At 38.1% G+C, this 26,685-nt stretch overlaps 1 protein-coding gene across 2 annotated transcripts in view; it reads right to left on the bottom strand.

Annotated features, from left to right (window-relative positions):
- MGLL (monoglyceride lipase) overlaps positions 1-24,861 on the bottom strand; it is a 214,903-nt gene extending 190,042 nt beyond the window's left edge. The window contains exon 1 of one of the 2 annotated variants that reach the window (XM_016424527.2): positions 24,708-24,861. In XM_016424527.2, coding sequence (XP_016280013.1) covers positions 24,708-24,711 — 4 coding nt within the window. In that variant the 5' untranslated portion in view covers positions 24,712-24,861. The remainder of the gene's footprint in view (positions 1-24,707) is intronic. The other variant, XM_056804741.1, reaches the window with a different exon arrangement.
- Between the last annotated feature and the right edge of the window lie 1,824 nt (positions 24,862-26,685).

Here is a 26,685-nt window from a genome sequence, read left to right on the forward strand (position 1 = left end):
ATAATCATATTCTTTCCCTCCCTCTCCTCCACCCACTCTTCCTGTAGCCAATGTGCAATTTCATTGGGTATTACTTGTGTCCTTGATCAGAATCTATTTCTATGTTGTTGTTTACACTAGGATGTTCATTTAGAGTCTACATCCCCAACCATATCCCTTTGACCCATGGATCTCAGTTTCTTCACTTGCAAAATTGAAGAGGTTGGACAAGGAGGTCTCTGAGTTCATTCCAATTTCAAATCAGTTACACTATGATATCTAAAATGGAGTTGGACAAGATGTTGTCTGAAAGCACATCCTCTATTTCTGGGCACTCAGCAACAAATGTTGAGAAACAAGGGAAGAACTGTGTGATGCTGGGCAAGTCACAACTCCAATTTCCTAGTCCTTATCATTCTTCGAAAACAGAAGGTTGGGTTTAAACACACACACACACACACACACACACACACACACACACACACACACACACACAAATAAAAAGAAGAAAGTCTAATAAAGGAAACAGCTGAAATCATTCTAATGAGCCATTACCCCAGAATTAACATGAAAAAAACTGAAGCTACAACCAAATACATCCATAATGCCTCCTGTACTCAAAGCATTACATGAAGTCTTTAGTGATCTGCCCTTAAGGAGTTGACACTCTCATTGGGAAACATAATACATAGAGACATGAAAAGTTAATGATAGACAGCAGACTCCTAATTGCTATTGGTGTGGTACATTCCACAAGTGTTAAACATGAGCTCTCTCTCTCTCTCTCTCTCTCTCTCTCTCTCTCTCTCTCTCTCTCTCTCTCTCTCTCTCTCTCTCTCTCTCTCTCTTTCTCTCTCTCTTTCTCTCTCTCTCTCTCTCTCTCTCTCTCTCTCTCTCTCTCTCTCTCTCTCTCTCTCTCTCTCTCTCTCTCTTTCACACACACACACAAACACACACAAAGTTAGGAAACAAACTGGGAAGAGAGATAAAACTTACAAATGACTTGCATTTAGGAAAAAGGAACTCTCCAGACACAGATGTGTTAAAGTAAAACCTTAGAATTGTATAAGGGGAAATAGCATTGGATCAGGGGACTTGGGTTCAAATTCCAATTTTGCTACTTACCATCCATGTGGCTTCGAATAAATCACTTTCCCTTTCTGGGCTTCAGTTTCCCAATATGGTAAAATGAGGGGGCTGGACTGGAACTACCTTTAGGTCCCTTCCAGCTCCAAAGACTGTGATCTTTCTAAAAAGCTCTCTGTTGTCACATGATTGGTTCATTGCAAGTTACATCCCCTTGCCTGAGATCCTTTTTCAAGATGCAGCACATGATGCTTTCAAAGTGCCAGAATGTCTCATTAGCTTACCCATGGATGATGAGGGTAGGAGATGAGAGGCTACTATGAAGCCGACTTAGGAGCATTGTTCTTCTGGGGCCACCAAAAGAAAAGCTTTTCCTGTGGCAGCTCACCAAAGTTGAGCTCCTAAAAACAGTAATCAGGGATTGCTTTTCTGCGATCAATCCTCAACAAGGAAGAAAATGCCTAGGAGCAAAGAGACATGAGCGAGGGCGCTGAGAATAGAAGGCAAAATTTAGATGTGTTGTAAAGGCACTGCACAGAAACTTGTTTTCTCAGTAAACCCAGCTATGTAGTTTTCTCAGGGTAATGGTGTTATTCTTACCCCCTGACACCAGTTTTAGAGAAGAAAATGATAAATGTTAATTTCTGCACATCAGTAAATGATGCTGCTTGCTGGAAGGCGAGTGACCTGTTTTAGCAGTTTTGCTTTTGATATTACAAAACATCTTTGAAAATATCTGGCTGAATCCTCCAGATGACCCGCACCATAGATTTCTTAAGAGTTTAGAAAGAACAGACAGCAGAATGTTTACAACGTTTAATGATTTGGTGAATTTACTGAGGCCTCTCCATTCTACTAACTGCCAGAAGCAAAATGAAGCAAATGAGAAGCTTCTGCTGCCTTTAAATCTCCTCTATCCAGTTATCACAGTGTTGGAAATGCCACCAGTAGTGGTAATTCCCATCTTCCATTTGTGGTGTCTTTCCCCATATCCTGTTCCTCCCAAAATAAGGTAGATGTTTATGTGGAAGGGAAGAACAAATCACACCTGAGAAGGAGGGCTTTAGGTCCAAGTTGGAAGAAAAAGCATCGAGCAAATATCCAGAGCAGGTTGGCACCAAGGTGTCAATGGAATGCCATAATCTAAGAGGTTTACACAAGTAGTGGAGAGGGTCAGGAAGACTTGAGTTTGAATCTTGCTCATGACACTTTCTAGCTTTGTGACCATAGGCAAACCATTTAACCTCAGTTTATCTGTAAAATTATTGGGTTAAACTCAACAACGACTAAGGTTCTTTCTGATCCTAAATCTGAGATCTTATGGTTTTATGTTCCTATAAGCAGGAAGATTGGTTGCTAAGCGGAGGTTCAGGTCAAGAAGTGTTATGAATTCAGGAAGCAAAATCATAGGGAGTGGCAAGAAGAAGTGGCTTAGCATGTGATCCCAAAGTCCCAGTCCTTTGAAAATGGCAGTGGCCAATCAAGAGAAGTCAACAAACATTGGTTAAATGCTTACTATATGCCTGGCACTGTGCTAAGCTCTGGGATAGAAAGTGAAATCAGACTCTACCCTCACAGAGTTTACATGACAACAGACACACCCCACTCCTTCAGTTAGGGGCAATGTCTGCCTTGCCAATAAGGGAAGAGATATAGCCTTTCCACAGCTTGCTTGTACATGGTTATTTGCATGTTGTCTCTCCCCACTAGACTCTGAGCTCTTGGAGAGTGGGGACCGGCTTTTTGCCTTTCTTTCTTTGGGTCCTCAACCTGTAGCACATGGTTTGACACATAGTAGATATTTAATAATACCAGTTGACTTGACTTGACATCCAGTGGTTTCTCTCCTTCACCAACTTACCCCACTTGTTTTGCCTCATTTGTTGTTGTTGTTCAGTTGTGTCTGACTTCATGACCCCCATTTAGGGTTTTCTTGACAATGATCCTGAAATGGTCTGCCATTTCCTTTTCCAGTTCACTTTATAGATGAGGAAGCTGAGTCAAATAGGGTTAAGTGACATATCCAGAGTCACACAACTAGTTGGAGACCAGATTTGAACTCAGGAAGATGAATTTTTCTGACTCCAGTCCTAATACTCTAACCACTACATCTACCAGTTGCCTCATCTACTAGTAGACAAATTGAGTCACAGAATATTGCATTTTAAATGGAAATCTAGCAATAAACTACTCAAGGAGCCAACTTTTAGCTCTGGCACTAATTCATTTCAATTAGATCCCAGGAAAAAGACATAACAGGATTACTGTACCCTGCTTTGGTCAGACCAGCCTCTGGAGTATCTTATTCAGTTCTGGATAGCATACTTTAGGAAGGAGCTATCAAAAAGACAGCAGCTAGGATAGTGAAGAATCCTGATTCCGTGCCATATTGGGACAAGGGAAAAGACTGGAGCTGCTTAGTCTAGAATATAAAAGATTTACAGGGGCCATATATATGTCTTTGAATATCTAAAAAGCTGTCAATTAGAAAATTACTTTAACTTATTTTGCATAGCTCAGTGGATAAGACTGCCATACCCGGAGTCAAGAAGACCTGAGTTCAAATCTAGCTGTGTGACTCTAGGCAAGTCCCTTAACCCTGTTTGCCTCACTTTCCTCAGCTGTAAAACAAGTAGGAGAAGGAAATGGTAAACCAATCCAGTATTATTGCAAAAAAAATTTTAAAAAGAGTCATAAATAATCAGACCCAACTAAAATAATCAAACAACAAAACATAGTTCCAAATATAAGAACTAGGAATAACAGATAGAAATGTGGAGGTGAATTTAGCTTTGATGAAACAAAGAAACTTCCTGACAATCTGAACTCCTGAAAAATATACTGAGCTCCCTACAGTTTGCCTGTCATTAGATTTCTTGTGTCGAAGATTAAATGATCAGTTCGGGGGAATATTCTCAAAGGGAACCCTTCTCAGTTATGGATTGGACATGATAGACACTGAGGTCTCTTCCAACTCTGAAATTCTGCATGATTCTGTACTTAAAGCCTCCACTCTGACATTATTGACTATATGACTTTGGGCAAAATACAATTTTCCTGAGGCAACGAGGCAGTGTGGTGGATAGAGTACTCGACTCAAAAAGACCTGCGTTTGAATCCTGATTCATGTGTTTCAGAATAAATCATTTCACTCAGTCACTCAACAGAATTTATCAAGCACTATTTTATCTGCACCAGGCACCATGCTATGGGTTACAGATACAAAAAGTAACAAAAAAAAGTCCCTGTCCTCCAAAAGCTTACATTCTAATGTGGGAGACATGTAAATAATTATGTACATATGAGATACAAAGAAGAAAGAAGGGAACCTGATAAGAGAAAGTTCATGTGTTCAGAGGGAGTTGGGAAGGATCTCATGCAGAAAGTGGGATTTGGGAAATTTAAGGGGGCGGAGTCAAGATGGAGGCATAGAGGCAGCAAAAGTTCAGACCTCTGAAAACCTTTCCTTACCAATTACAAACTAAATGCTCTTAGGGGACTTAAAATCAAACCTAACAACAAGACCGAGCCAAGGAACCCTCCTGCTGGAGTCAACTTAAAAGGTATATCCCCAAAAGTCGGAATTCAAGAACACTCTGCTTTAAGGGGAAGGAAAAAGGAAGGTCCCAGAAGTCTTCCCCCAGCTAGAGCACTAAGCCACCAGCGGCAGCTGGAGCCTCTGGGCAGGCAAAGGCACCAGTTTGGAGGGAGTACCTTGCGGGCAAAGCTGAGCCAGGCTCAGAGCATCCAACACAGGCAGTGGGGAAGCAGTTAGAGAAGAAACACAGATTGCAAAGCGGGAGGCATAATTGCAGCAGCAGAGACATTCCATATTGCCTCCCCTTCCCAAGGTTTTGGACTCAGGGCACATTCAGCAACCCAGCTGGACATAATTCCATCAAAGCCTCCAGAGGGCAGGGAAGCTCAAGCTCCAAGAACCCTCCCCCACAGACTGCACTGAGAGATTTACTGACAAACTCCAAGGATGAAGGCAGAAAGAAAAGCCCAAAACCACAAAAAAAAATGAGAAGAGCAAGATCTTAGGCAACATTGGGGAGTAAAGAAGGGGTAAATATGACCAAACAACAGAAAAAGAATAAATATATTACAATGAACATCTTCTATAGAGGCAATGAACAAAGAGCAAATGGAACAGAGAAGGATGAGGGAACTTCAAGCAAAAAAACAGAAACCCTAGTGAATTGGATGCAGGCTCTGGAAGAACTCAAAATACAATTCAAAACACAATTAAGAGAGGCTGAAGACAACTGGGAAAAGAACTTTAAAACTAGGATAAGTCATCTGGAAACAGAAGCACTTGAACTAAAACAAGAAAATAGTGTCTTGAAAGCCAAAATCAATTAGCTTGAAAAAGAGGCAAAGGAGATGAAAGATGAGGCAAAGAAGATGAAACATGACCTCCAAAGAAAATCAGACCAGAAGGAGAAGGATGACCAAAAAGCCAGGGATGCCATCCAGTCTTTAAGAACAAGACTACAACAACTAGAAATAAGCAACTTCACAAGGCAGCAGGACACTATAAAACAAAATCAAAAGAATGAAAAAATTGAGGAAAATATGAAACACCTCATTCACAAAACAGAAGATTTAGAAAATCGTTCTTGGAGAGACAACTTAAGAATCATTGGTCTACCAGAAGACCATGACAAAAGAAAAAGTCTGGATATCATACTACAGGAAATTATCCAAGAAGACTTCCTCTATATTCTAGAACAAGAGGGAAAAGTGGAGATTGAAAGAATCCATAGATCACCTCCTGTACCTAATCCCCAACTGACAACATCCAGGAATGTTATAGCCAAATTCAAGAACTATCAGACCAAGGAAAAAATATTACAAGCTGCTAAGAAGAAGCTATTCAGATACCGTGGAACCACAGTGAGGATAACACAGGATCTGGCTGAATCTACACTGAAGGACCAAAAGGCATGGAATATGATATTCTGGAAAGCAAGGGAACTAGGTCTACAACCAAGAATCAATTACCCATCAAAAATGACTATATTCTTATAGGGGATAATATGGTCAGTTAACAAAATAGAAGAATTTCAAGCATTTGTAAAGAAAAGACCAGACCTGAACAGAAAATTTGATGCCCAAGCACAGAACTCAAGAGAATTATTAAAAGGTAATTAAGAAAGAGGGGGGAAAGAAAACAAAAACAAAAAAACCCCTAAAATCAACACTTTTTTAAAAATATATTTTATTTGATCATTTCCAAGCATTATTCGTTAAAGACATAGATCATTTTCTTTTCCTCCCCCCCACCACACCACCCCCCCATAGCCGACGGGTAAGTCCACTGGGCATTAGATGTTTTCTTGATTTGAACCCATTGCTTTGTTGATAGTATTTGCATTAGAGTGTTCATTTAGAGTCTCTCCTCTGTCATGTCCCCTCAACCTCTGTATTCAGGCAGTTGCTTTTCCTCAGTGTTTCCACTCCCATAGTTTATCCTTTGCTTATGAATGGTGTTTTTTTTTCTCCTGGATCCCTGCAAATTGTTCAGGGACATTACACCACCATTTATGGAGAAGTCCATTACGTTCGATTATACCACAGTGTATTAGTCTCTGTGTACAATGTTCTCCTGGTTCTGCTCCTCTCGCTCTGTATCACTTCCTGGAGGTTGTTCCAGTCTCCATGGAACTCCTCCACTTTATTATTCCTTTTAGCACAATAGTATTCCATCATCAACATATACCACAGTTTGTTCAGCCATTCCCCAATTGATGGGCATCCCCTCATTTTCCAGTTTTTGGCCACCAAAAATCAACACTTTTTAAAGAGACCCAATAAGTTAAAAAAATATGTATCTCTATAAGAAAAGAGGTCATTGGTAACTCTTAAAAAATTGTTATTATCACCTGGGCAGCTAAAAGAATTACACGTAGAGGAAACAGTGACAAACCATATACAATGAAATTCCAAGACATAAATATGTATACAGATATAGGTATGAATAAATACATATATGTGTATATATATACATATATATACACAACTAGAACTAAAAAGAGGTTAATACTAAAATAAATGAGAAAAGAAACAAAAGGGGGTAAATTTATATGTCACAAATGAGCTCATGGCGGGAGGGTGGAGATCATCAATATACTGGAAGGGCAAAGAGGTTGGAGATAGGAAATACTCAACTCTTATGTGCATTGAAATTGACTCAAAGAGGGAAAAACAATCCAATCCAATAGGGCAGAGAATTGATTTGCACCCTATAGGGAAGTAGAAGAGTAGCAAATGGACTTGTGGGGAGGGAAGCACTACAAGGGAGGGAAAGGGTGGGGGGTAGTTTAAAAAGACTGTAAAGAAAATAAAGGGGGAATAAGAAGGGAGGGGGTTAGAAAGGGAAGTAAAATAAGGGTGGGAATTAGGGGGACTGACTAAAATCAAAACATTGGTGTAGAAGGAAATAGTGAAAGAAGAAAAGGCAGGACCAGGAGTAGAAATCAAAATGCTGGGAAATACACAGCTGGTAATCATAACTCTGAATGTGGATGGAATGAAATCACCCATAAAACACAAGCGAATAGCAGAGTGGATTAGAATCCAAAACCCTACCATATGCTGTCTACAAGAAACACACATAAGGAAGGTAGACACGCATAGGGTAAAAATAAGAGGATGAAACCAAATCTAGTGGGCATCAACTGATAAAAAGAAGGCAGGAGTCTCAATCATGATATCTGACAAAGTCAAAGTAAAAATAGATCTGGTTAAAAGCGATAGGGAAGGTAAATACATCCTGATAAAAGGGGGTATAGACAATGGGGAAATATCAGTAATCAACATGTATGCACCAAATGGTATAGCATCCAAATTTCTAAAGGAGAAACTAGTAGAGTTCAAGGATGAAATAGAAAAACCATATTAATGGGAGACCTGAACCTTCCTCTATCAGAACTAGATAAACCAAACCAAAAAAAAAATAAGAAAGAGGTAAGAGAAGTGAATGAAGTCTTAGAAAAATTAGAGTTAGTAGATATGTGGAGAAAAATAAATAGGGACAAAAAGAAATACACCTTCTTTTCAGCAGCACATGGTACATTCACAAAGACTGACCATGTATTAGGGCATAAAAACATTGCAAACAAATGCAAAAGAGCCAAAATAATAAATGCAACCTTCTCAGATCACAATGCAATGAAAATAATAATTAGTAAGGGTACATGGAGAGGCAAATCAAAAATTAATTGGAAATTAAACAATATGATTCTCCAAAATCAGTTAGTTGAAGAACAAATTATAGAAATAATTAATAACTTCATGGAAGAAAATGACAATGATGAGACATCCTTTCAATATCTATGGGATGCAACCAAAGTAGTTCTCAGGGGGAAATTCATATCCTTGAGTTCATATATTAACAAATTAGAGAGGGCAGAGGTCAATGAATTGAGCTTGCAAATTAAAAAACTAGAAAGTGAACAAATTAAAAATCCTCAGATGAAGGCTAAATTAGAGATCCTCAAAATCAAAGGAGAAATTAATAAAATTGAAAGCTAAAGAACTATTGATTTAATAAATAAGACTAGAAGCTGGTACTTTGAAAAAACAAATAAAATAGATAAAGTATTTGTCAATCTAATTTTCAAAAGGAAAGAAGAAAACCAAACTGACAGAGACTTCACCTCTAAAGAAGAGGAAATTAAGGCAATTATTAACAATTATTATGCCCAATTATATGGCATTAAATACAGCAATCTAGGTGATATGGATGAATATTTACAAAAATGTAAATTGCCTAGACTAACAGAGGAAGAAATAGACTACCTAAACAACCACATATCAGAAAAAGAAATTGAACAAGCCATCAAAGAACTCCCTAAGGAAAAATCCCCAGGTCAAGAAGGATTCACAAATGAATTCTATCAAACATTCAAAGAACAACTAATCCCAATTTCATACAAACTATTTGAAAGAATGAGCAAAGAAGGAGTTCTACCAAATTCCTTTTACAACAAAAATATGGCACTGATTCCAAAGGCAGGCAGGTCAAAAACAGTGAAAGAAAACTATAGACCAATCTCCTTAATGAATATAGATTATAGATCAATCTCCTTAATGAATATAGATGCAAAAATCTTAAATAGGATACTAAGAAAGACTCCAGCAAGTGATCATGAGTGTTATTCACTATGACCAGCTAGGATTCATACCAGGAATGCAAGGATGGGTCAATATTAGGAAAACCATCCACATAATTGACCATATTAACAAGTACACTGCCAAAAATCACATGATTATCTCAATATATGTAGAAAAATCCTTTGACAAAATACAACACTCATTCCTATTGAAAACACTAGAAAGCATGGGAATAGAAGAGTCTTTCCTAAAAATATTAAACAGTATATATCTAAAACGATCGGCAAACATCATCTGCAATGGGGACAAACTAGAAGCCTTCCCAGTAAGATCAGGAGTGAAACAAGGATACCCATTATCACCACTATTATTTAACATTGGACTAGAAACACTAGCAGTAGTAATTAGAGAAGAAAAATAAATTGAAGGTATTAAAATAGGCAATGAAGAGACCAAGCTATCACTCTTTGCAGATGATATGATTGTATATTTAAAGAACCCCAGAGAATCAACCAAAAAGGTACTCAAAATAATCAACAACTTTAGCAAAGTCACAGGATACAAAATAAACCCGCATAAGTCATCAGCATTTCTATATATCTCCAACACATCTTAGCAGCAAGAATTAGAAAGAGAAATTCCATTTAGAATCATCCTAGACAATACAAAATACTTAGGAATCTATTTGCGGAGACAAACACAAGAACTGTATGAGCACAACTACAAAACACTCTCCGCACAATTAAAACCAGATCTAAACAATTGGAAAAACATTAACTGCTCATGGGTAGGATGAGCTAACATAATAAAAATGACAATCCTACCCAAATTAATTTACTTATTTAGTGCCATACCCATTGAACTACCAAAAAACTTTACTGAATTAGAAAAACCTTAACAAAGTACATTTGGAAAAACAAAAGATCAAGGATATCCAGGGAAATCATGAAAAAAAAATCTGAAGGATGGAGGCCTTGCAGTCCCAGATATCAAACTATACTATAAAGCAGTGGTCATCAAAACAATTTGGTACTGGCTAAGAGACAGAAAAGAGGATCAGTGGAATAGACTTAAGGTAAGTGACCTTAGGAAGACAGTCTATGATAAGATCAAAGAACCCAGTTTTGGGGACCAAAACTCACTATTTGATAAAAATTGCTGGGAAAATTGGAAGTGTGGGGTTTTCCTTAATGGACTTCCCTGACCAGCAGGGTCCCACAAGGGAAGGGGCTCACCTTTGTGATGGGACCCGAGGAGAGGTAGGAACCGAGAACCAGGGTGGAAATGAAAGACACGGACAAATCAGTGATTGGATAGGGCAGGCAACCCCTATGATTTTCCTTAAGGAGGAAAATGAGGATAATGGAATACAAGGTGGTTGAGGAGATTAAGATAGAGAATGCAGGCCGAGATGGTTCCAGCCTCGGGGAAGGAGAAGGTCAAGAAGAGAGAGACATAGTCATAGAGGAGCCCAGTGGAGCTCCATGGAAGGGAGAAAGGCCAAGAGGAAATTCATGGGATTGCCTCTGAATTTATTCATGTCCTGCTTGGGCGGTACTCCCAAGGACGTAGTAACCACATCACAAAGTATAGACAATTAAGATTGGGTGGCAAGGTAGAGGGAACACCTTTTGGGCGTGTAGGACATAACCACGCTTTCCCGGGCAAGTCCCCGAACATGTTAATGGACTTGTGTTGGGCAATAGGTCTCGTGATCAGGTCAAGGTTACCTTCACAAACCTTATCGGTAAAGCCTCATGCTTGGAGACACAGTAGTAATACAGTCATCTATATTTCATAGATGTGAATATGCTTGGGATGCTACAGGAAGACAGTATGGGAGAGATTAGGTTTGGATCAACATCTCACACCCTACACCAAAATAAACTCAGAATGGGTGAATGACTTGAATACAAAGAAGGAAACTATAAGCAAATTAAGTAAACACAGAATTGTATACACGTAAATCTTTGGGAAAGGAAAGATTTTAAAATCAAGCAAGAGCTAGAAAAAATCACAAAATGTAAAATCAATAATTTTGATTACATCAAATTAAAAAGGTTTTGCATAAACAAACCAATGCAACCAAAATTAGAAGGGAAGCAATAAATTGGGAAACAATCTTCAAAACAAAAACCTCTGACAATGGTCTAATTACTCAAATTTATAAAGAGCTAAACCAATTCTACAAAAAATCAAGCCATTCCCCAATTGATAATGGGCAAGGGACACGAATAGGCAATTTTCAGTTACAGAATTCAAAACTATTAATAAGCACATGAAAAGTCTAAATCTTTTATAATCAGAGAGATGCAAATCAAAACAACTCTGAGGCATCACCTCAGACCCAGCAGATTGGCCAACATGACAGCAATGGAAAGTAATGAATGCTGGAGGGGATGTGGCAAAGTTGGGACATTAATGCATTCAACCATTCTGGAAGGCAATTTGGAACAATGCCCAAAGGGCGCTAAAAGACTGTCTGCCCTTTGACCTGTCCATAGCACTGCTGTGTTTGTACCCCAAAGAGATAATAAAGAAAAAGACTTGTACAAGAATATTCATAGTGGCACTCTTTGTGGTGGCAAAAAATTGGAAAATGAGGGGAGGCTGCCCTCCAATTAGAGAATAGCTGAAGAAATTGTGGTATATGTTGGTGATGGAATACTATTGTGCTCAAAGGAATAATAAAGTGGAGGAATTCCATGGGAACTAGAATGACCTCCAGGAATTGATGCAGAGTAAAAGGAGCAGAACCAGGAGAAAATTGTACACAGAGACATTGTGGTACAATCTAATGTAATGGACTTCTCCATTAGTGGCAATTCAGTAATCCTGAACAATTTGGAGGAATCTACAAGAAAAAATATTATCCACATTCAGAGGAAAAACTGTGGGAGTAGAAACACAGAAGAAAAACAACTGCTTGATTACATGGGTCAAGGGGATATGGCTGGGGATGTAGACTCTAAATGAATATTCTAATGCAAACACCAACAACATAAAAACGGGTTCTGATCAAGAAGACATGTTATACCCAATGAAATTGCATATCAGCTGCGGGAAGGGTGGGGTGAGGGGAGGGAAGGAAATAATGTAACTCTTGTAACCAAGGAATAATGTTCTAAGTTGACTAAATTAATTCAAAAAATAAAAATAAAAAATAAATTGCAATAAAAATCACATGAAGAAATATTCCAAATCACCATGGATTAAAGAAATTCAAATTAATATTAAAAAAAAAGAAAGTGGGGATTTGGGATGACTCCTGAAGAAGAGGCAGAAATGAGGAAGGAGCAAGAGTATTCTAGGCATGGGGGACAGCTAGTACACGGTTCAAAATCAGAGTGTTCTATGCAAAGAAAAACAAGTAGGTCAATATGACTGGATATTAGGGTGCATAGGTGGCAGTAAAGTATAAGATTGGAAAGGGAGGAAGTAGCCAAGAAGTAAAGAGCTGAAAATGCAAAATAATGGCCTTATATTTGATGCCGGAGGTAACAAGTTTATTGAAGAGGGGATTGGCATAGGCAGACTTACACTTTGGGAAATCAAAATGGAGACTGGACTAGAATGGAAAGAGACTAGTTAGGGAGACCATAGCAATGATTCTTGCAATAGTCTAGGTGCAAGGGCCTAAAGTAGGATGCTGTCTGTGTGAGTGGAGACAGGTGAAACCGTGACACATGAGAGACCGTGAAAGTAGAAAAGACACATTTTAGCATTGGATTGGATATTGTAAGAGAAGAAAAGAGAGAGTCTACTTTGAGAAGAGACTAGTGTCTGGGGGAGACCAGTTGAAGAGAGAGTGGAAGAGGGACAAGAAAAAAAAAAGCTGAGAATTCTAAGGAAGAGTCTGAAGCTTGAAGATCCAACTGGCAACTCACTTCTAGCTTGGGGAAGGTAGAGGAGAGAGATGGATTCCCTGAAGCTGAGAAGAATCCTATTTCATTGGAGTTCTAACTACCCTTTTGAATCCCTGAATACCTCCACTAAGACCTTTAGTTACAGCAGTCTAAAATCCTCAAATGGGATTGTGGATTTGGACTTTTGAACAGTCATCCACAGACCCTTGTCTTAAGATTTCTATCTCTCCTTTACCTGTCCCTGGACTCATACATTCAAGATCTAGCTAGTTGAGAGTAGGGACAAGAAAGCAGTTGGCAAAAGGGAGAGGTCAGGGATGAGAAGCCTGTGACCTCCAAGCTCTGGGGATGCCAACCTACAAAATGGGAAAATCTGTAGGGCTTCCCCTTTTACCCACTTTCCTGCCTGACCTCCCTGCGATCCCCTTCCTACCTGAACCTCAATAAATTATTTGACATTTAGGATTTGGGTTTGTATCAGTCTCTAGACAACATAGTTAAAGGAATTGAAGATTTGGGAAGGTCACACCTCTCCCCAAGAGAGGGTTGACTTCCAGACCCCAGTGATTCAAGATTGTCTGACCAAAGGAACTGACATCTTTCCTTGGCAGTTGACCACTCTTAAGACCCTGAAAGGGGCTGACAGTTAATGTCCCTGGAGGAAGCAGAGGCATAAGAGATCATCTTGCCTCTCAAGGACAGATTTAGCCTCAGGAGCCCTGGGCTCCTCTGAGGGAGGCATCCTGCCAGTTCACTGAGGCAACCCCACTCTGGTCTACTGTCCTCCATCTCCCAGAAAATATCTCTGTGGAGACATATTCCCTTTTCAAGGGGACAGGACCTGGCTTATCTACCACCAGAAGAAGGGAGGAGAAGAGCAAATTGAACAATCCTTTCACTCTCTCTCACCCCTAATTCCCTCTTTCTCTCCATCATCTCTTCTCCATCTTTACAATATTCAGGATGAATTAATCTAAGGAGTCAAAGATGACATTACAGCTATTCTTGTTATTAAGTGTGGCAACTCCCGTAAGTGCAGGAAGGAAATAATTTCGAATATTCAGATGATCATCTAGAAGCAAGAGTTCTTTTTATACTAAGTACAATTGCTTCAAGTTGTCATTTTTATTTTGCCTTTTTGACCTCAGTTGAATAGAACACACTGGGATGAAAAGTCACTTGGTTTCTATCAAATCCTCTCTTCAGGATTCTGTGGCAGGAAAATTCACAATACTTTTCAGTTGCTAAGATTATTTCCTGGCACTTTGTGGAAACTGCTGGCTTCTAGATACAAAGCAGACGGATTCAGGCTGAAGGGAGGAAGAGTTGCAAATGCAGTAAAGGCAAAAATTCAAATGCAGCAAGAAAGGAAGAAGGGAACATATTCACTGGGGCAAATGGCCAAAAGAAAACAGAGAAGAGCAAATTTTTTAGCAATGCATCTTGAATCAATTTTCTGGCTTATAAATTCTGCAAGAGTGAATTTCAAGGTATTAAATTACTGTATGTCTATATTTGTTACAAATGTTTTTCAGTAAGATCGGGAGAAAAGAAGAAACCTTTTTAAAAGGATGAACATTCAGAACTAAGAGGCAAAACGCATCCCTGTAATAATGTCAGCTTTAGTAACAAAAGACTGGCATAAACAGAGTAGGGGCTGTCCAGGGTGTTTAAAGTAATAATAGCCAGCCATGGTGTCTGAGAGAAGAAGTCATTTCCTGGAAGTAATAAACTAATGTTGCTTTGGAGGGGGAAAACTGAATCCATTTGCCAATAGGAAAAGTTGAATTTTTTAAAAATTTTAGATAACATAGTTTAGTAGGTTAGTTATTAGTTGAGTTCATCTGAGGACTTGAAGGTAGTATAACTTAGTGGCAAGAACACAGGATTTTAAAAAAGCATTTTAAAAATTAAATTACATTAAAAACTTTTAAATTAATTATTTAATAATTTAATTTAATATTTAATGTAACAATTAAAAATTTAATTTAAAATCTTTTTAATTTTTTTAAACCCATACCTTCTGTCTTGGAGTTAATACTGTGTATTGGCTCCAAGGCAGAAGAGTGGTAAGGGCTAGGCAATGGGGGTCAAGTGACTTGCCCAGGGTCACACAGCTAGGAAATGTCTGAGGTCAGATTTGAACCTAGGACCTCCCATCTCTAGGCCTGGCTCTCAATTAAAATCTTAAGATTTTAAAAAAATGAGTCTCCTCCTTTGCCACTTACTACCCATGTGACCTTGGACAAGTCACTTAACAACTGGGCCTTAGTTTCCTCCTCTTTAAAATGGTTTCTAAAAATTCTTCCATCAACAAATCCATGCTTCTTCTTCTTTTCCTGATCATTCACTCAATAAATCTTTGAGTTCCTCTACGATATTCAAATCCAGTATCTATAGTACATCTACTTTGTGAAAGACATGCTGATAGTTGCTGGGTGGACTGAAGTCAAATATTAGGTAGGTTCTTGTCCTCCAGAAACTTAAAGTCAAGATCATATTCTATATTCTATACTTTCATAAAAAGACTTGGGCAAGGCAAAGAAAGAGTTTATTTCTCACAATGCCTACACCCATGGAAATATGATCTTGTGAGAATGAGGACTATAAATCTTGAGAGACATGAGAGCCAGTGATGGAGGTCAATTACACCAATGCAAAGGAGGAAGGAATGGACAAAATAGAGAAAATGGAACCCATCACTAGTGGGTTTGTGATCAGGTAGAATAAAGGACCAACTCTCTCTCAAGTTATATACTTGGTGACTAATATTCATTCAGGAACACAACTGAAGCTGATTCCTTTATTTTTCATTTCTGCCTCAATTAAATGCTTTACTCATCCAAGACTCTTCTTTGCTTGGATCTGTTGGCATGAAGAACAGCTAAATAGTTAAACCCCCAAACTTCAGATGTTCCCAATTTTCTAACTGGCTGGGACAAGTAAATCAGAAAGATAAAGTATCACTGAAACTTGATACCCCAATTTTGTGAGGACCCAGAGCAGGCCAGGCACTGGTAACCCAGGGATAGATTTTAATATTTGGATGGATTTTAAATTTCATCTCTATGGATATTGCCTCCATCAGCACAGATTATAACCCATCCATGCCTTCTGGTCCTATGCTATTCTCGGCCATATTCTCCCATAGGGTGTCCATAAAGAACTAACACAAAGAAGTGAGTAAAACCAGGAGAACATTGTACAAGAACAGCAATATTGTAGAGTGATTAACTGTGAATGACTTAGCTATTCTCAGCAATATAATGATCCAGTACAATCCCAAAGGATTCATCATGAAAGAACTGAAGGAATCTGAATGCAGATCAAAGCATACTTTTTTCAAACTTTGTTTCTCTTGGATTTTTCTTTTGGTCTGTGTTTACATTGATAACATGGCTATTACATGTATAATCAATATCACATTATACATAGTATATCTAATCTATATCAAATTTCTTACCTTCTTATTTTAAAAAATGAATGTTAAAATTGTTTTCCCTTGTAATTGGAAAAAATAAAATAAAAGCCTTTCCACCCCCCCCCCCCAACTACATATTGTGCAAGCCTTCCTCTGAGAAACACCTCTACCTTTAATTCCTTCATCTTCCCACATGACCCATTCACCTCCTTGTCTGACACTACATTTCCTGAATGACATCCTCTGCCAGCTTCTCATCCAAAGGTCATCAATGGAAATGTATTCTAGTGAAGCCTTTTCCTGTCACCCTCTTCCTACTATTGTGTCGATGTTTGCTTCCACCTATAATCAGATAATCAGGCTAATCTCTTGTTTCCTTCTCTGTGACCCAGCTGCTTACTGAGAAGCTAAATCTGCCAACACCTCTGTGACTCTGGGCAAGTGACATGACTTTTCTAGATTTCAATGTCCTCACCTACAAGATGGTGGATATGGGTTCTAAATCACACAGTTGCTAAAATCTCTTACAACTCTAAATTATAGGATCTTGTGAATTGGTTAAGAGATAGGGCTTATATAGAAATGCAAGCTTTGTGAACAGATTCTCATCATTGCTTATAGAAGTAATCATGAGAGGAGGTAGGTGACTCAGTAGATTGAGACCCGGGAGGTCCTGGATTCAAATTTGACCTCAGACTCTTCATAGCTGTATGATACTGGACAAGTCATTTAACCCTACTTGTTTAGTCCTTACCATCTTCTGTGTTGGAACCAATAGTATTGATTCTAAGTCAGAAGATAAGGCTTAAAAAAAAAAAGTAATCATGGCTATTTCTGGAATGAGTCATCGGAGATCTGCTGCATGACCTCTGTCTCCATTTACCTGACCCAAACCATGGGGAATAACTACAGTTATGTCCTTTTCCAATTAAGTTTAAAATCATGAGACTTCATATAAACATTTGCTAGCATTTATCATAATCTTTAGCTACTGGCCACCCTTCAGCTTAATGAAGCCACCACAGCAGCCATGAACATTGACTGTGTCTTGTCTAAACAATAAAATCTCTTCCAACACTTAGAATATTAATAGCTAATGTTTTCATAGAATTTACTTTGTGCCAGACATTTTTCTAAGGGCTTTATAATTGTTATCTCATTTGATCTTCTCATCATCCCTGGAAGGAAAGAATTATTATTGTACTATTTTGTAGCTGAGGAAACTGAGGCAAACAGAGGTCAAGTAACTTGCCCAAGATCACACAGCTGCTAAGTGTCTGAGGCCAGAGCTGAATTCAGATTTTTCTAACTGGTTTTCGCAAAGCGGGTACTTAATATGTGTTTATTTAATTAATTGTCAGAAAACTGAGTGAAAAAAAAAACACTTCTTAGGAAACATCAAAATTTTCCACTGCATAAAATGACAAAAGGACAGAATGACAAAGGTTAGAGGGAATGTGGAAAAGTATAGACACTAGTACACTGTTGGTGGAACTGTAAACTGATCCAATCATTTGGGAGAACAATTTGGCATTATGCCCAGAGAGCTATAAAACTGTGTCTAGTCTTAGACTCAGTAATACCATGGTTGAGTCTATTTCCCAAGGAGATCAGGAGAAAAGAAAAAGAATTTATATGTTCCAAAATATATATAGCATCTCTCTTTGTGGTGGCAAAAAATTGGAAATCAAGAAGATGTCCATCAATTAGTGAAAGGCTAAATAAATTGTGGTATGTGATTGTTATGATATATTACTATGCCACGAGAAAAAATAAGCAGATTAATTTTCTTTGAAACTTGGGGAAAAAACTGTATGAGATAATGGAATAAAATGAGTAGAACTAAGAGAACATTATATGCAGCTACTGACTTAATATTTGAAGAATAACTTGTCACTGTTCACCTCCAGAGAATGAACTGAAAAATGGACATATGAAAGACATGATCTATGTATACATATTTGTTCACTAGATGATACTTTCTATGGTGTGGGGAGGTGACTGAAGGACTGAAATACCTGAAAATTCCATTAATTAAAAAAAAAAAAAGAAAATCTTCCACTGCAAAGGAATTCTGGGAATTGGAGAGGTTAGTATGGCATCATGAAAAGACAAGTGGATTTGAAGTCAAAAGACAAAGATTCAAATCCCAACTCTTGGCCCTTCTTTAATCTTTCTGGGCCTCAGTTTCCCCAGCTATAAAAATGAGGGAGTTAGATTTTCTAAGTCCCATTCCAACTCCAGACCCTATGATGCTTTGAGTAAATTTACTTCCAGCTGTAATACTGTTGGGATCTTTATTTACTTTAATACTTTATGGACCCAAGATCTGATTGGTGGATACATCCTCCCCCAATATAAGTTGCAGTTGCCCTGTGCCATCAAAAACACTATTCTAGAATTGCCATGGCCAAGGAACCTTAAAAAAAAAAAAAGCTTGGATGATGAGCAACTCCAAGCTTAGCTAGGCTTATCCTCAGGTGACAGTGACCATGCCTCTCCTTAAAGTGTTGCCCAACTTGGGAAGGCCTGCCATAGATTGTGTTTTGCTGGCATAGTCTTTGTGAAAAGTCCTGTAGAATTGGGGACAGAGCTCTGGACTCTATGTCAGGAAGAACTAGATTCAAATTCTGCCTCCAACACTTCCTAGTTCTATGACCCTGGACAAAACACTTACCCCATTTCAGTCTTCCTTTCCCAACTTGTAAAACGGGGGTATTAATACAACCTTAACTTCATAGGATCTTCATGAGAATCATGAGATAACCTTAAAGCACCATGAAAATGTCAGTTTTTATTCTTCAGGTCTTATTACCACCATAGTGAGGCAACAGAGGATGGCTTCAGTAGACATTTGAAGAAACAAAAATGGTCTTTCTCCCATTTATTTGTTTCTTTCCTACAAAATTCATTATGTGATTTCTTCTTTCAGCTCATGATACATGTGTAGGTTTTGGTTTTTTTTTTTTAACTCTTACCTTCTGTCTTAGAAAAAAATACTGTGTATTAGTTCTAAGGTAGATGAATCGTAGGGCTAGGCGATAGGGCTTAAGTGACTTGTCCAGGGTTATACAACTAGGAAATGTTTGAGGACAGATTTGAACCCAGGACCTCCTATCTCTAGACCTGGCTCTCAATCCACTGAGCCACCTTGAGTGCCCAAACAAGTGTAAGTATTTTGCCCTTATTTTTCTGAAAATCTGCATTTATAGGCAGGATTAAAGGCTTTGGGTAAATTTATGCAGACTAGATTCTATAAATAGAACATATCTTTCCTTATCCATGAGGAAAAGGATCCATGATTTCATTGGCATAGACAATTCACAAGTAAAGAAACTCCTTTTGCCGATGCAGCCCAGTATGTTCTTTGCAGCTTACACTCAGAGACTTACTAGGGCACTGAGTGGTTAAAGGACTGGCCCAGGATGTTAGAGCCAAACTGTGTAAAATGTAGAACTAGAATTCAGATCCCCTTAGTCTAGAATCCTAGAATCCAGCTTTCTATCTATTATGCCACCATTATTTTTTCATCGATGTAGTCCAAAATATAATTCTTTAGAGGAAGAAGAATTGAAACTGGAAGGTAAGAAGAATCCAGGCTATGAATATCATATTAAAATAGAATTCCTAAGCTCCCTTGCCTTCTTTTCAGAGGTGAAAGACTATGGTAGGAAACACTATATTAAAAAAAATGAGATTCTTCTCAATAGTGCTGGACTCTTTTTTCCCTCTTTATTTTATTTGTTTATTTATTTTTTGGTAAAAGATTGGTCCCTAGTAGAGGGAATGAAGAGAGAGGAAGATGGTGGGGAATATAAATGATGCTAAAAATAAGACATGTTCATTTGTTGTTTCATTTTTAAGTTCATAGAATGCCTAACTTGTATGGAAAATTGTTTAAAAGGAGAGACTTAAAAATATCCTCACAGGCAACAACTCAGCCGGCACTTGATATGTAGTCTATTTACTGCACAGAAGTCTTTCTCTGATATCTCATCAGGGTGAGGCCACCCTAACTATGCATAGCTATTGCTCTGAAACTCTGATCAAATCTACTCCAGGACACTTTCATGTGACAGAAGCAACCTGGAACCCTACAAGGTTCTCCACCAAGCATGGCTAAGTTCAGAAAGACTCATCCCTAGAAGACTATCCAACAAGTGATGGAGTTGTTTCAGCTACTGCAACTCAGAAAGGTATCTAGAACCTAGAATATGGTCTTTATTGGTGGAGAGAATGGACTCACAGTGATGAATTTACAGATCCTTGATGCAATGGAAATAATAGTGGCTGTGGAATCAATTCCTTTTTGTGCTATTTACTACTACCTCTGAGACACCCCACCACACCCCCCAAAACTAAACACAACCTCCCTGGGCCTCAGGTTCCTCATATCTAAAAATAGTAGGTTAGAGTAAATGGTTTTTAATATTCCCTCCGGCTTTAGATTTCATTTACTGTGAACTCAGCATCTGGTAATTATATTCCAAAAGAACTTAACATAAAAGTGTGACCCACAGTTCAGATCCCCCAAAGACTCATATAGCCTGAGTCTGATTCAAGGAGGTGAGTTAGTTCTTTTCCTTGGTTCATGTCTTCCCTAATGGTGCAGGTAATAAAACCATAATTGCAACTCATGAGACTGACTGCCTCACCCAAAATAAAAATGGGCCAGGGCAGGGACTCTTACTCACTACTCACTGCCCTAGAGCACAGAGTCTATCCTACACCTGCTATAGTCACCAGGTGATAGGAGAAATAAGTGACAGGTTTGTTGGAGGAGTGGAATGGAGAAGAAAGAATTTCAACATCACGTGCTGCTATGGATAACCAGGGAATGCTAAGATTATGACTGCCAGAACAACTGTCTCAAAAGCAGACATGTTGAGGGCTGACACAGTAGAGGGAGGATGTAGAATGGAGGGAGTCAGGGAGAGGGGAATAACAGTAGGTATGGTGTGTGAGAAGGAAACCCAACAGTTGTTTCTCAGGGGAAACATAAGATATGACCTGTTTCCCATCTTCCAATTGGTTGATCACATATTCCATCCCTAGGGATCAAGCCAAAATCCTACTGAATACATCCATCTCCACTTTGAAACTATTATTCTAGGAGCTCCATGCCCAAATGATTAAACTCAGAAACTTTTCATCTTTTGTTGTTTTGTTGTGTATGACTTCATGACCTCATATTGAGTTTTCTTGGCAAATACTAAGCAGCCAAGATGGTGGAATAAGGAATATTCCAAGCTCTCTTGAACCCACCTCCAAACAATTACAAAAGAAAAGAATTCTTCAAAGCAAATTTGAAATGGCAGAACAAACAGAAGACAGAATGGAGCAGGATTTCGAGCAAATAGGACACAAAAAGGGCAGCAAGAATGACATATATTTCTGGGATAAGAGGTATAGTGGTGTGAGGAGTGACCTGATGCAAGTGGACAGAACAATGTCATTTACAACACCAGGGGAAACTGGCAGTTAAAGAATGAAGTCCAGCTGAATCCACTGCATATGGCACCCAATGGAATTAAGGGACAGCATTCCATCCTCCTCACAAGTGGAACTGAGCCTCAACATATAGGCAAGATGATGGGGAAAAATGAGTAAAAAACAAAGAAAAGGTCTGATCTCAAAAAGCTATTTTGGCAAAAGGGAATACCAAAATATAAGCTCAAAGGTAAATGTGAAAGGCTATCAGGCCCAAAATGAACTCCTGGAAGATCTCCAAAGAGAATTAAAAAACAAATAAGAGACCAAGAAGAAAAATTAGAAAACAAAATGATTGAAAAAAATCAATAGCTTAGAGCAAAAACTCACTGAAGAAAACAGATTCCTAAAAATAAAGAAATATAAATCCTTAAACAGGAAAATAACTCTTTTAAAAAAGGAAGTACAAGGCCTCAAAGAAGAAAATGCCTTCCTAAAAATTAGAATTGGAGAAATGGAAGCTAATGATTCCAAAAGAAAGCAGGAAACAATAAAACAAACTCAAAAGAATGTTTAAAATAGAAGAAAAGTCTGAAATACCACACTGGAAAACAATTAACCTGGAAAATGAATCCAGGAAAAATTGCTTAAAATCCTAGACACTATGCTACAAGCAATTAAAAAGGACAACTGGTCTCGTGTTCCTTTTTTCTTTTTCTTTTAAAAAAATCCTTAATTTCCATCTTAGAACCAATTGGTTCTAAGGCAGAAGAATGATAAGGGCTAGGCAATAGGGTTAAGTGACTTGCCCAGAGTCAAAGAGCTAAGAAGAGTATGAGGTCATATTTGAACTCAAGACCTCCTATCTCCAGGCCTGGCTATCTATCCACTGAGCCACCTTGCTGCCCCCATGCCCTTGTATTTTTAAAAATTAATTAAAACATTTATGAATATTTTTCCATGGTTACTTGATTCATGTTCACTCCCTCTCCTCTTTCCTCCCCCTCCTAGATTTGACAAACAGTTTCACTGGGTTATACATTTATTATTGCTTAAACCTATTTCCATATTATTCATATTTATAATAGTCTTTTAAAACCAAAACCTCTATCATATACTCAAGTAACCAAGTGATCAATCATATATTTCTCTTCTGCATTTCTACTCACATAGTTCTTTCTCTGGATGTGAAGATCATTCTTTCTCATAAATCCCTCTGGATTGTCCTGGGTCATTTCATTGCTACTAGTAAAGAATTCCATTACATTTGATCATGCCACAATGTTTCACTTTCTGTGTACAATAGTCTCCTGATTCTGCTCATTTTGTTCCACATAAGTTCAGGTAGGTTCTTTTAGTTCATATAGAAATCAAGCAGTTCATCACTCCTTATAGCACAATAGTATTCCATCACCATTGTATACCACAATTTTTTCAGTCATTCCCCAATTAATGGGCAACAACCTCTTATTTTCCAATTTTTTGCCACCACAAAAAGTGCAGCTATAAATATTTTTGTACAGACATTTTTCATTATCTCTATGGGGTACAAACCCAGTAGTAGTATAGCTGGATCAAAGGGCATGCAATCTTTTAAAGTCCTTTAATGCCCATGTATTCTTGAACAAAAGGGGAACTGATCAGCACTTGAAGAGATCTGAAATTTAATAATCTCAGGATTATTGTAGTCAAATTCTAGAACTCCCAGGCTAAGAAGAAAATACAATAAGCAGCCAGGAATTTAAAAATAAATAAAAATTCAAATATTGTACAGTCATAGTCAGGATTACACAGTACTAGCAACTTCTACATTAAAGGACCAAAAGGTATGGAATATTATATTACACAAAGCAAAGGATCTAGGACCACAGTCAAGAATCTTGTACCCAGAGAAACTGAGCATAATACTCTAAGGGAAGAAACACACACTCAATGAAAGAGAGGTTTCCCAGGCATTCCTGATTAAACAACCAGATCTGAAAAGAAAATTCAATGGTCAAATCTGACACTCCAGATAAGCATAAAAAGGTGAAAAGAAAAAACTCAAATCACTCAATGGGGTTAAACTGATTACATTCCTCACATGGGAAAGTGTTAACTAGAATACTTAAGATATCAATGATACAAGATATACTTAAGATAATCAATGGAAACAATGGGTTTAAACTAATTGAATTCCTATATAAGGTTATCATATAATAACTAAGATACTTAAGATATCTATATTTAAAGTACTTAAGATATCTAAGTTACTTAGGATACTTAAGGCATGGAAAATGCTTAAGAATTTTATCACTATTAGGGCAGTGAACAGGAGCATACATAGAAAGCAGGTTCATTGAATGATCATAATAGGACAATATCCAAAATTTTAAAAACCAACAAAAAAAAAAGCAAAATAAAATAATGTGATAAGAGAGAGAAATATACTAGAAAAAGAGAAAAGGAGAGGAAATTGGGAGTAAATTATCTCTCATGAAGAGGCAATTAAGAATCAATCCAGTGGAGGGAAAGACAGGTGAGGGGATGGACAATGCTCGAACCTTCTTCTCCCTGGAAATGGCACAAAGTGGAAATAATATCTACATGAAATTAGCTATAGAAACCCATCTTAATTTATGGGGATATAAGAAGGGGAGGGGGAATAAAAAAGGTGGGGATGAACAAAAGGGAGGGTGAACTTGAAGAGGTAGTTAACAGAGAAAGGCTAAAAGGAAAAGAAGAGAAGGATAAACAGGGGAAAATATGATAGAGGGAAACATACAGTTAGGAAACATAACTAAATGCAAACAGGATTAACTCACCCATAGAATGGAAGAGGATAACAGTAGATTAAAATCGAGAATCCCACAATATACTGTCTACAAGAAAAACACATTTAAAATAAGGATTCACACACAGAGTAAAGGTGGAGAGCTGGAACAGAATCTACTATGCTTCAGTTGTAGTGGAAAAAAAAACACTAGGGATAGCAATTATGACCTCATACAGATTGTAATGAAACACTATTGTGCCATAAGAAATGACAAACAAGATGATCCCCCCAAACCCAGAAGGACATAAAAACTGATACAAAGTAAAATGAGCAAAACCAGGAAAGTGCTGTACAAAATAACATCAATAAAGTATAATGATCACCTGTGAATGTAAAGCTTCCTCAGAGGGGAGAGAAGCTTTAAGGTAGGAAGATAGAGACAGGATAGAAGTTTTTTTTTTTATTTAAACATTATTTTATTTGGTCGTTTTCATACATTATTCATTGGAAACAAAGATCGTTTTCTTTTCCTCCCCTCCCCCCCCCCCCCGCCTTTCCCTCTCCCATAGCTGACGCATGATTCCACTGGTTATCACATGTGTTCTTGACTCGAACCCATTTCCCTGTTGTTGGAATTTGCATTATAGTGTTCATTTAGAGTCTCTCCTCAGTCTTATCTCCTCCAACCCTCAGGATAAAAGTTTTAGATACCACAAGGGGGATGACGGAGTCAAATTAGAGATATGAGGTGGCAGGAATGAGTCTTTATTAATTTTCCATGAGCCACAGCTAAGCTCTGATCAAAGGACCCTTCCGAAGGCTTTTACCAGTCCAGACATCCACATTTAATACCACACAGGTCAGAGAGATGAAAGAGAGATAAAGAAGATTTAAAGATGGAGCTTGGCCAGAGGCCAAGCTCCTGCCAGGACAGCCATCAGCTAGCCTGAAAGAGAGAGAGCTAGAGGCGGAGCTTGCTGGGCTATATATAATCTTTGATATGCAAATATACACAGTACATAGGGATGATTCTCATTGGTTAATGACAAGGTATAGGTGTGGTTTCTCTTAACCAGGTGAGCACAAAGAAACCTGTGTTCCCGCCTAACCTGGGGGAAGCTGGGGTCAAGGGTCAGAGGCTTTCCCAGCCATGTGCAATACTGAGCATACTCAGCATGCTCAAGACTGAGCATGCTCTCTTCTAAGACAATCTGTACATACTAACTGTTTCCCTTGCCCATAGCTAGGGGTGGACTGCTACAGAATGACTTAACTATTATTAGCAATGTGTGATCCAGAACAGCTTCAAGGGACCCATGATAAAAAAAGGCTATCCACTGCTATAGAAGGATTTGATGAAGTCTGAATACAGATTGAAGCATGCCATCCTTCATTTTATTTCCTTTATGAATTTTCCTCTAGTTTAAGTGATAAGAATCTTCTTTTACAACATGTTTAACATAGAATTACTTATTATATTATAACCCATGTAAAACCTATATTATCTACCATCTTGGGAAGAGGTGGAAAGAGGGAGAGTATATAGATAAAAAAATGTCAGAAAATGATTATCAAAAACTATACTGATGTAATCTGGAAGAAGAAAAAAATTTAAAAAACACCAACAAATAAACAAAGATACTGGACTGATTTTCTATTTCCTTCTCCAGCCGATTATGGCAAACAGAGTCTAAGTGACTTGTCCATGTTCACACTAGTAAATGTCTGAGGCCAGATTTGGACTCAGGTCTTCATGACTCTAGGCCCAGCACTCTAACCACTGAGTTACCTTTAGAATCTCTCAAAAAAGCATAGAGCAAAAAAACATTCTCAAGATTCTTGGTCTCTGACCTATCTCAGAAAATGAAACAAAAGACACAGGAAGATAGCCAAGATTTGGAAATCCAGGATCTCCTCTTTCAGTTTCATCCAGATTAAGGGTCAGAAAAGTTCAGATCAAGGGCCAATACAGCATGCCTATTTTTGTATGATCTGATAGCTAACAGTGTTTTGTTTTTTAATTTAAA

This window comes from Monodelphis domestica, chromosome 7, assembly GCF_027887165.1.
Source record: "Monodelphis domestica isolate mMonDom1 chromosome 7, mMonDom1.pri, whole genome shotgun sequence".
In the NCBI taxonomy this organism is placed as follows: Eukaryota; Metazoa; Chordata; class Mammalia; order Didelphimorphia; family Didelphidae; genus Monodelphis; species Monodelphis domestica.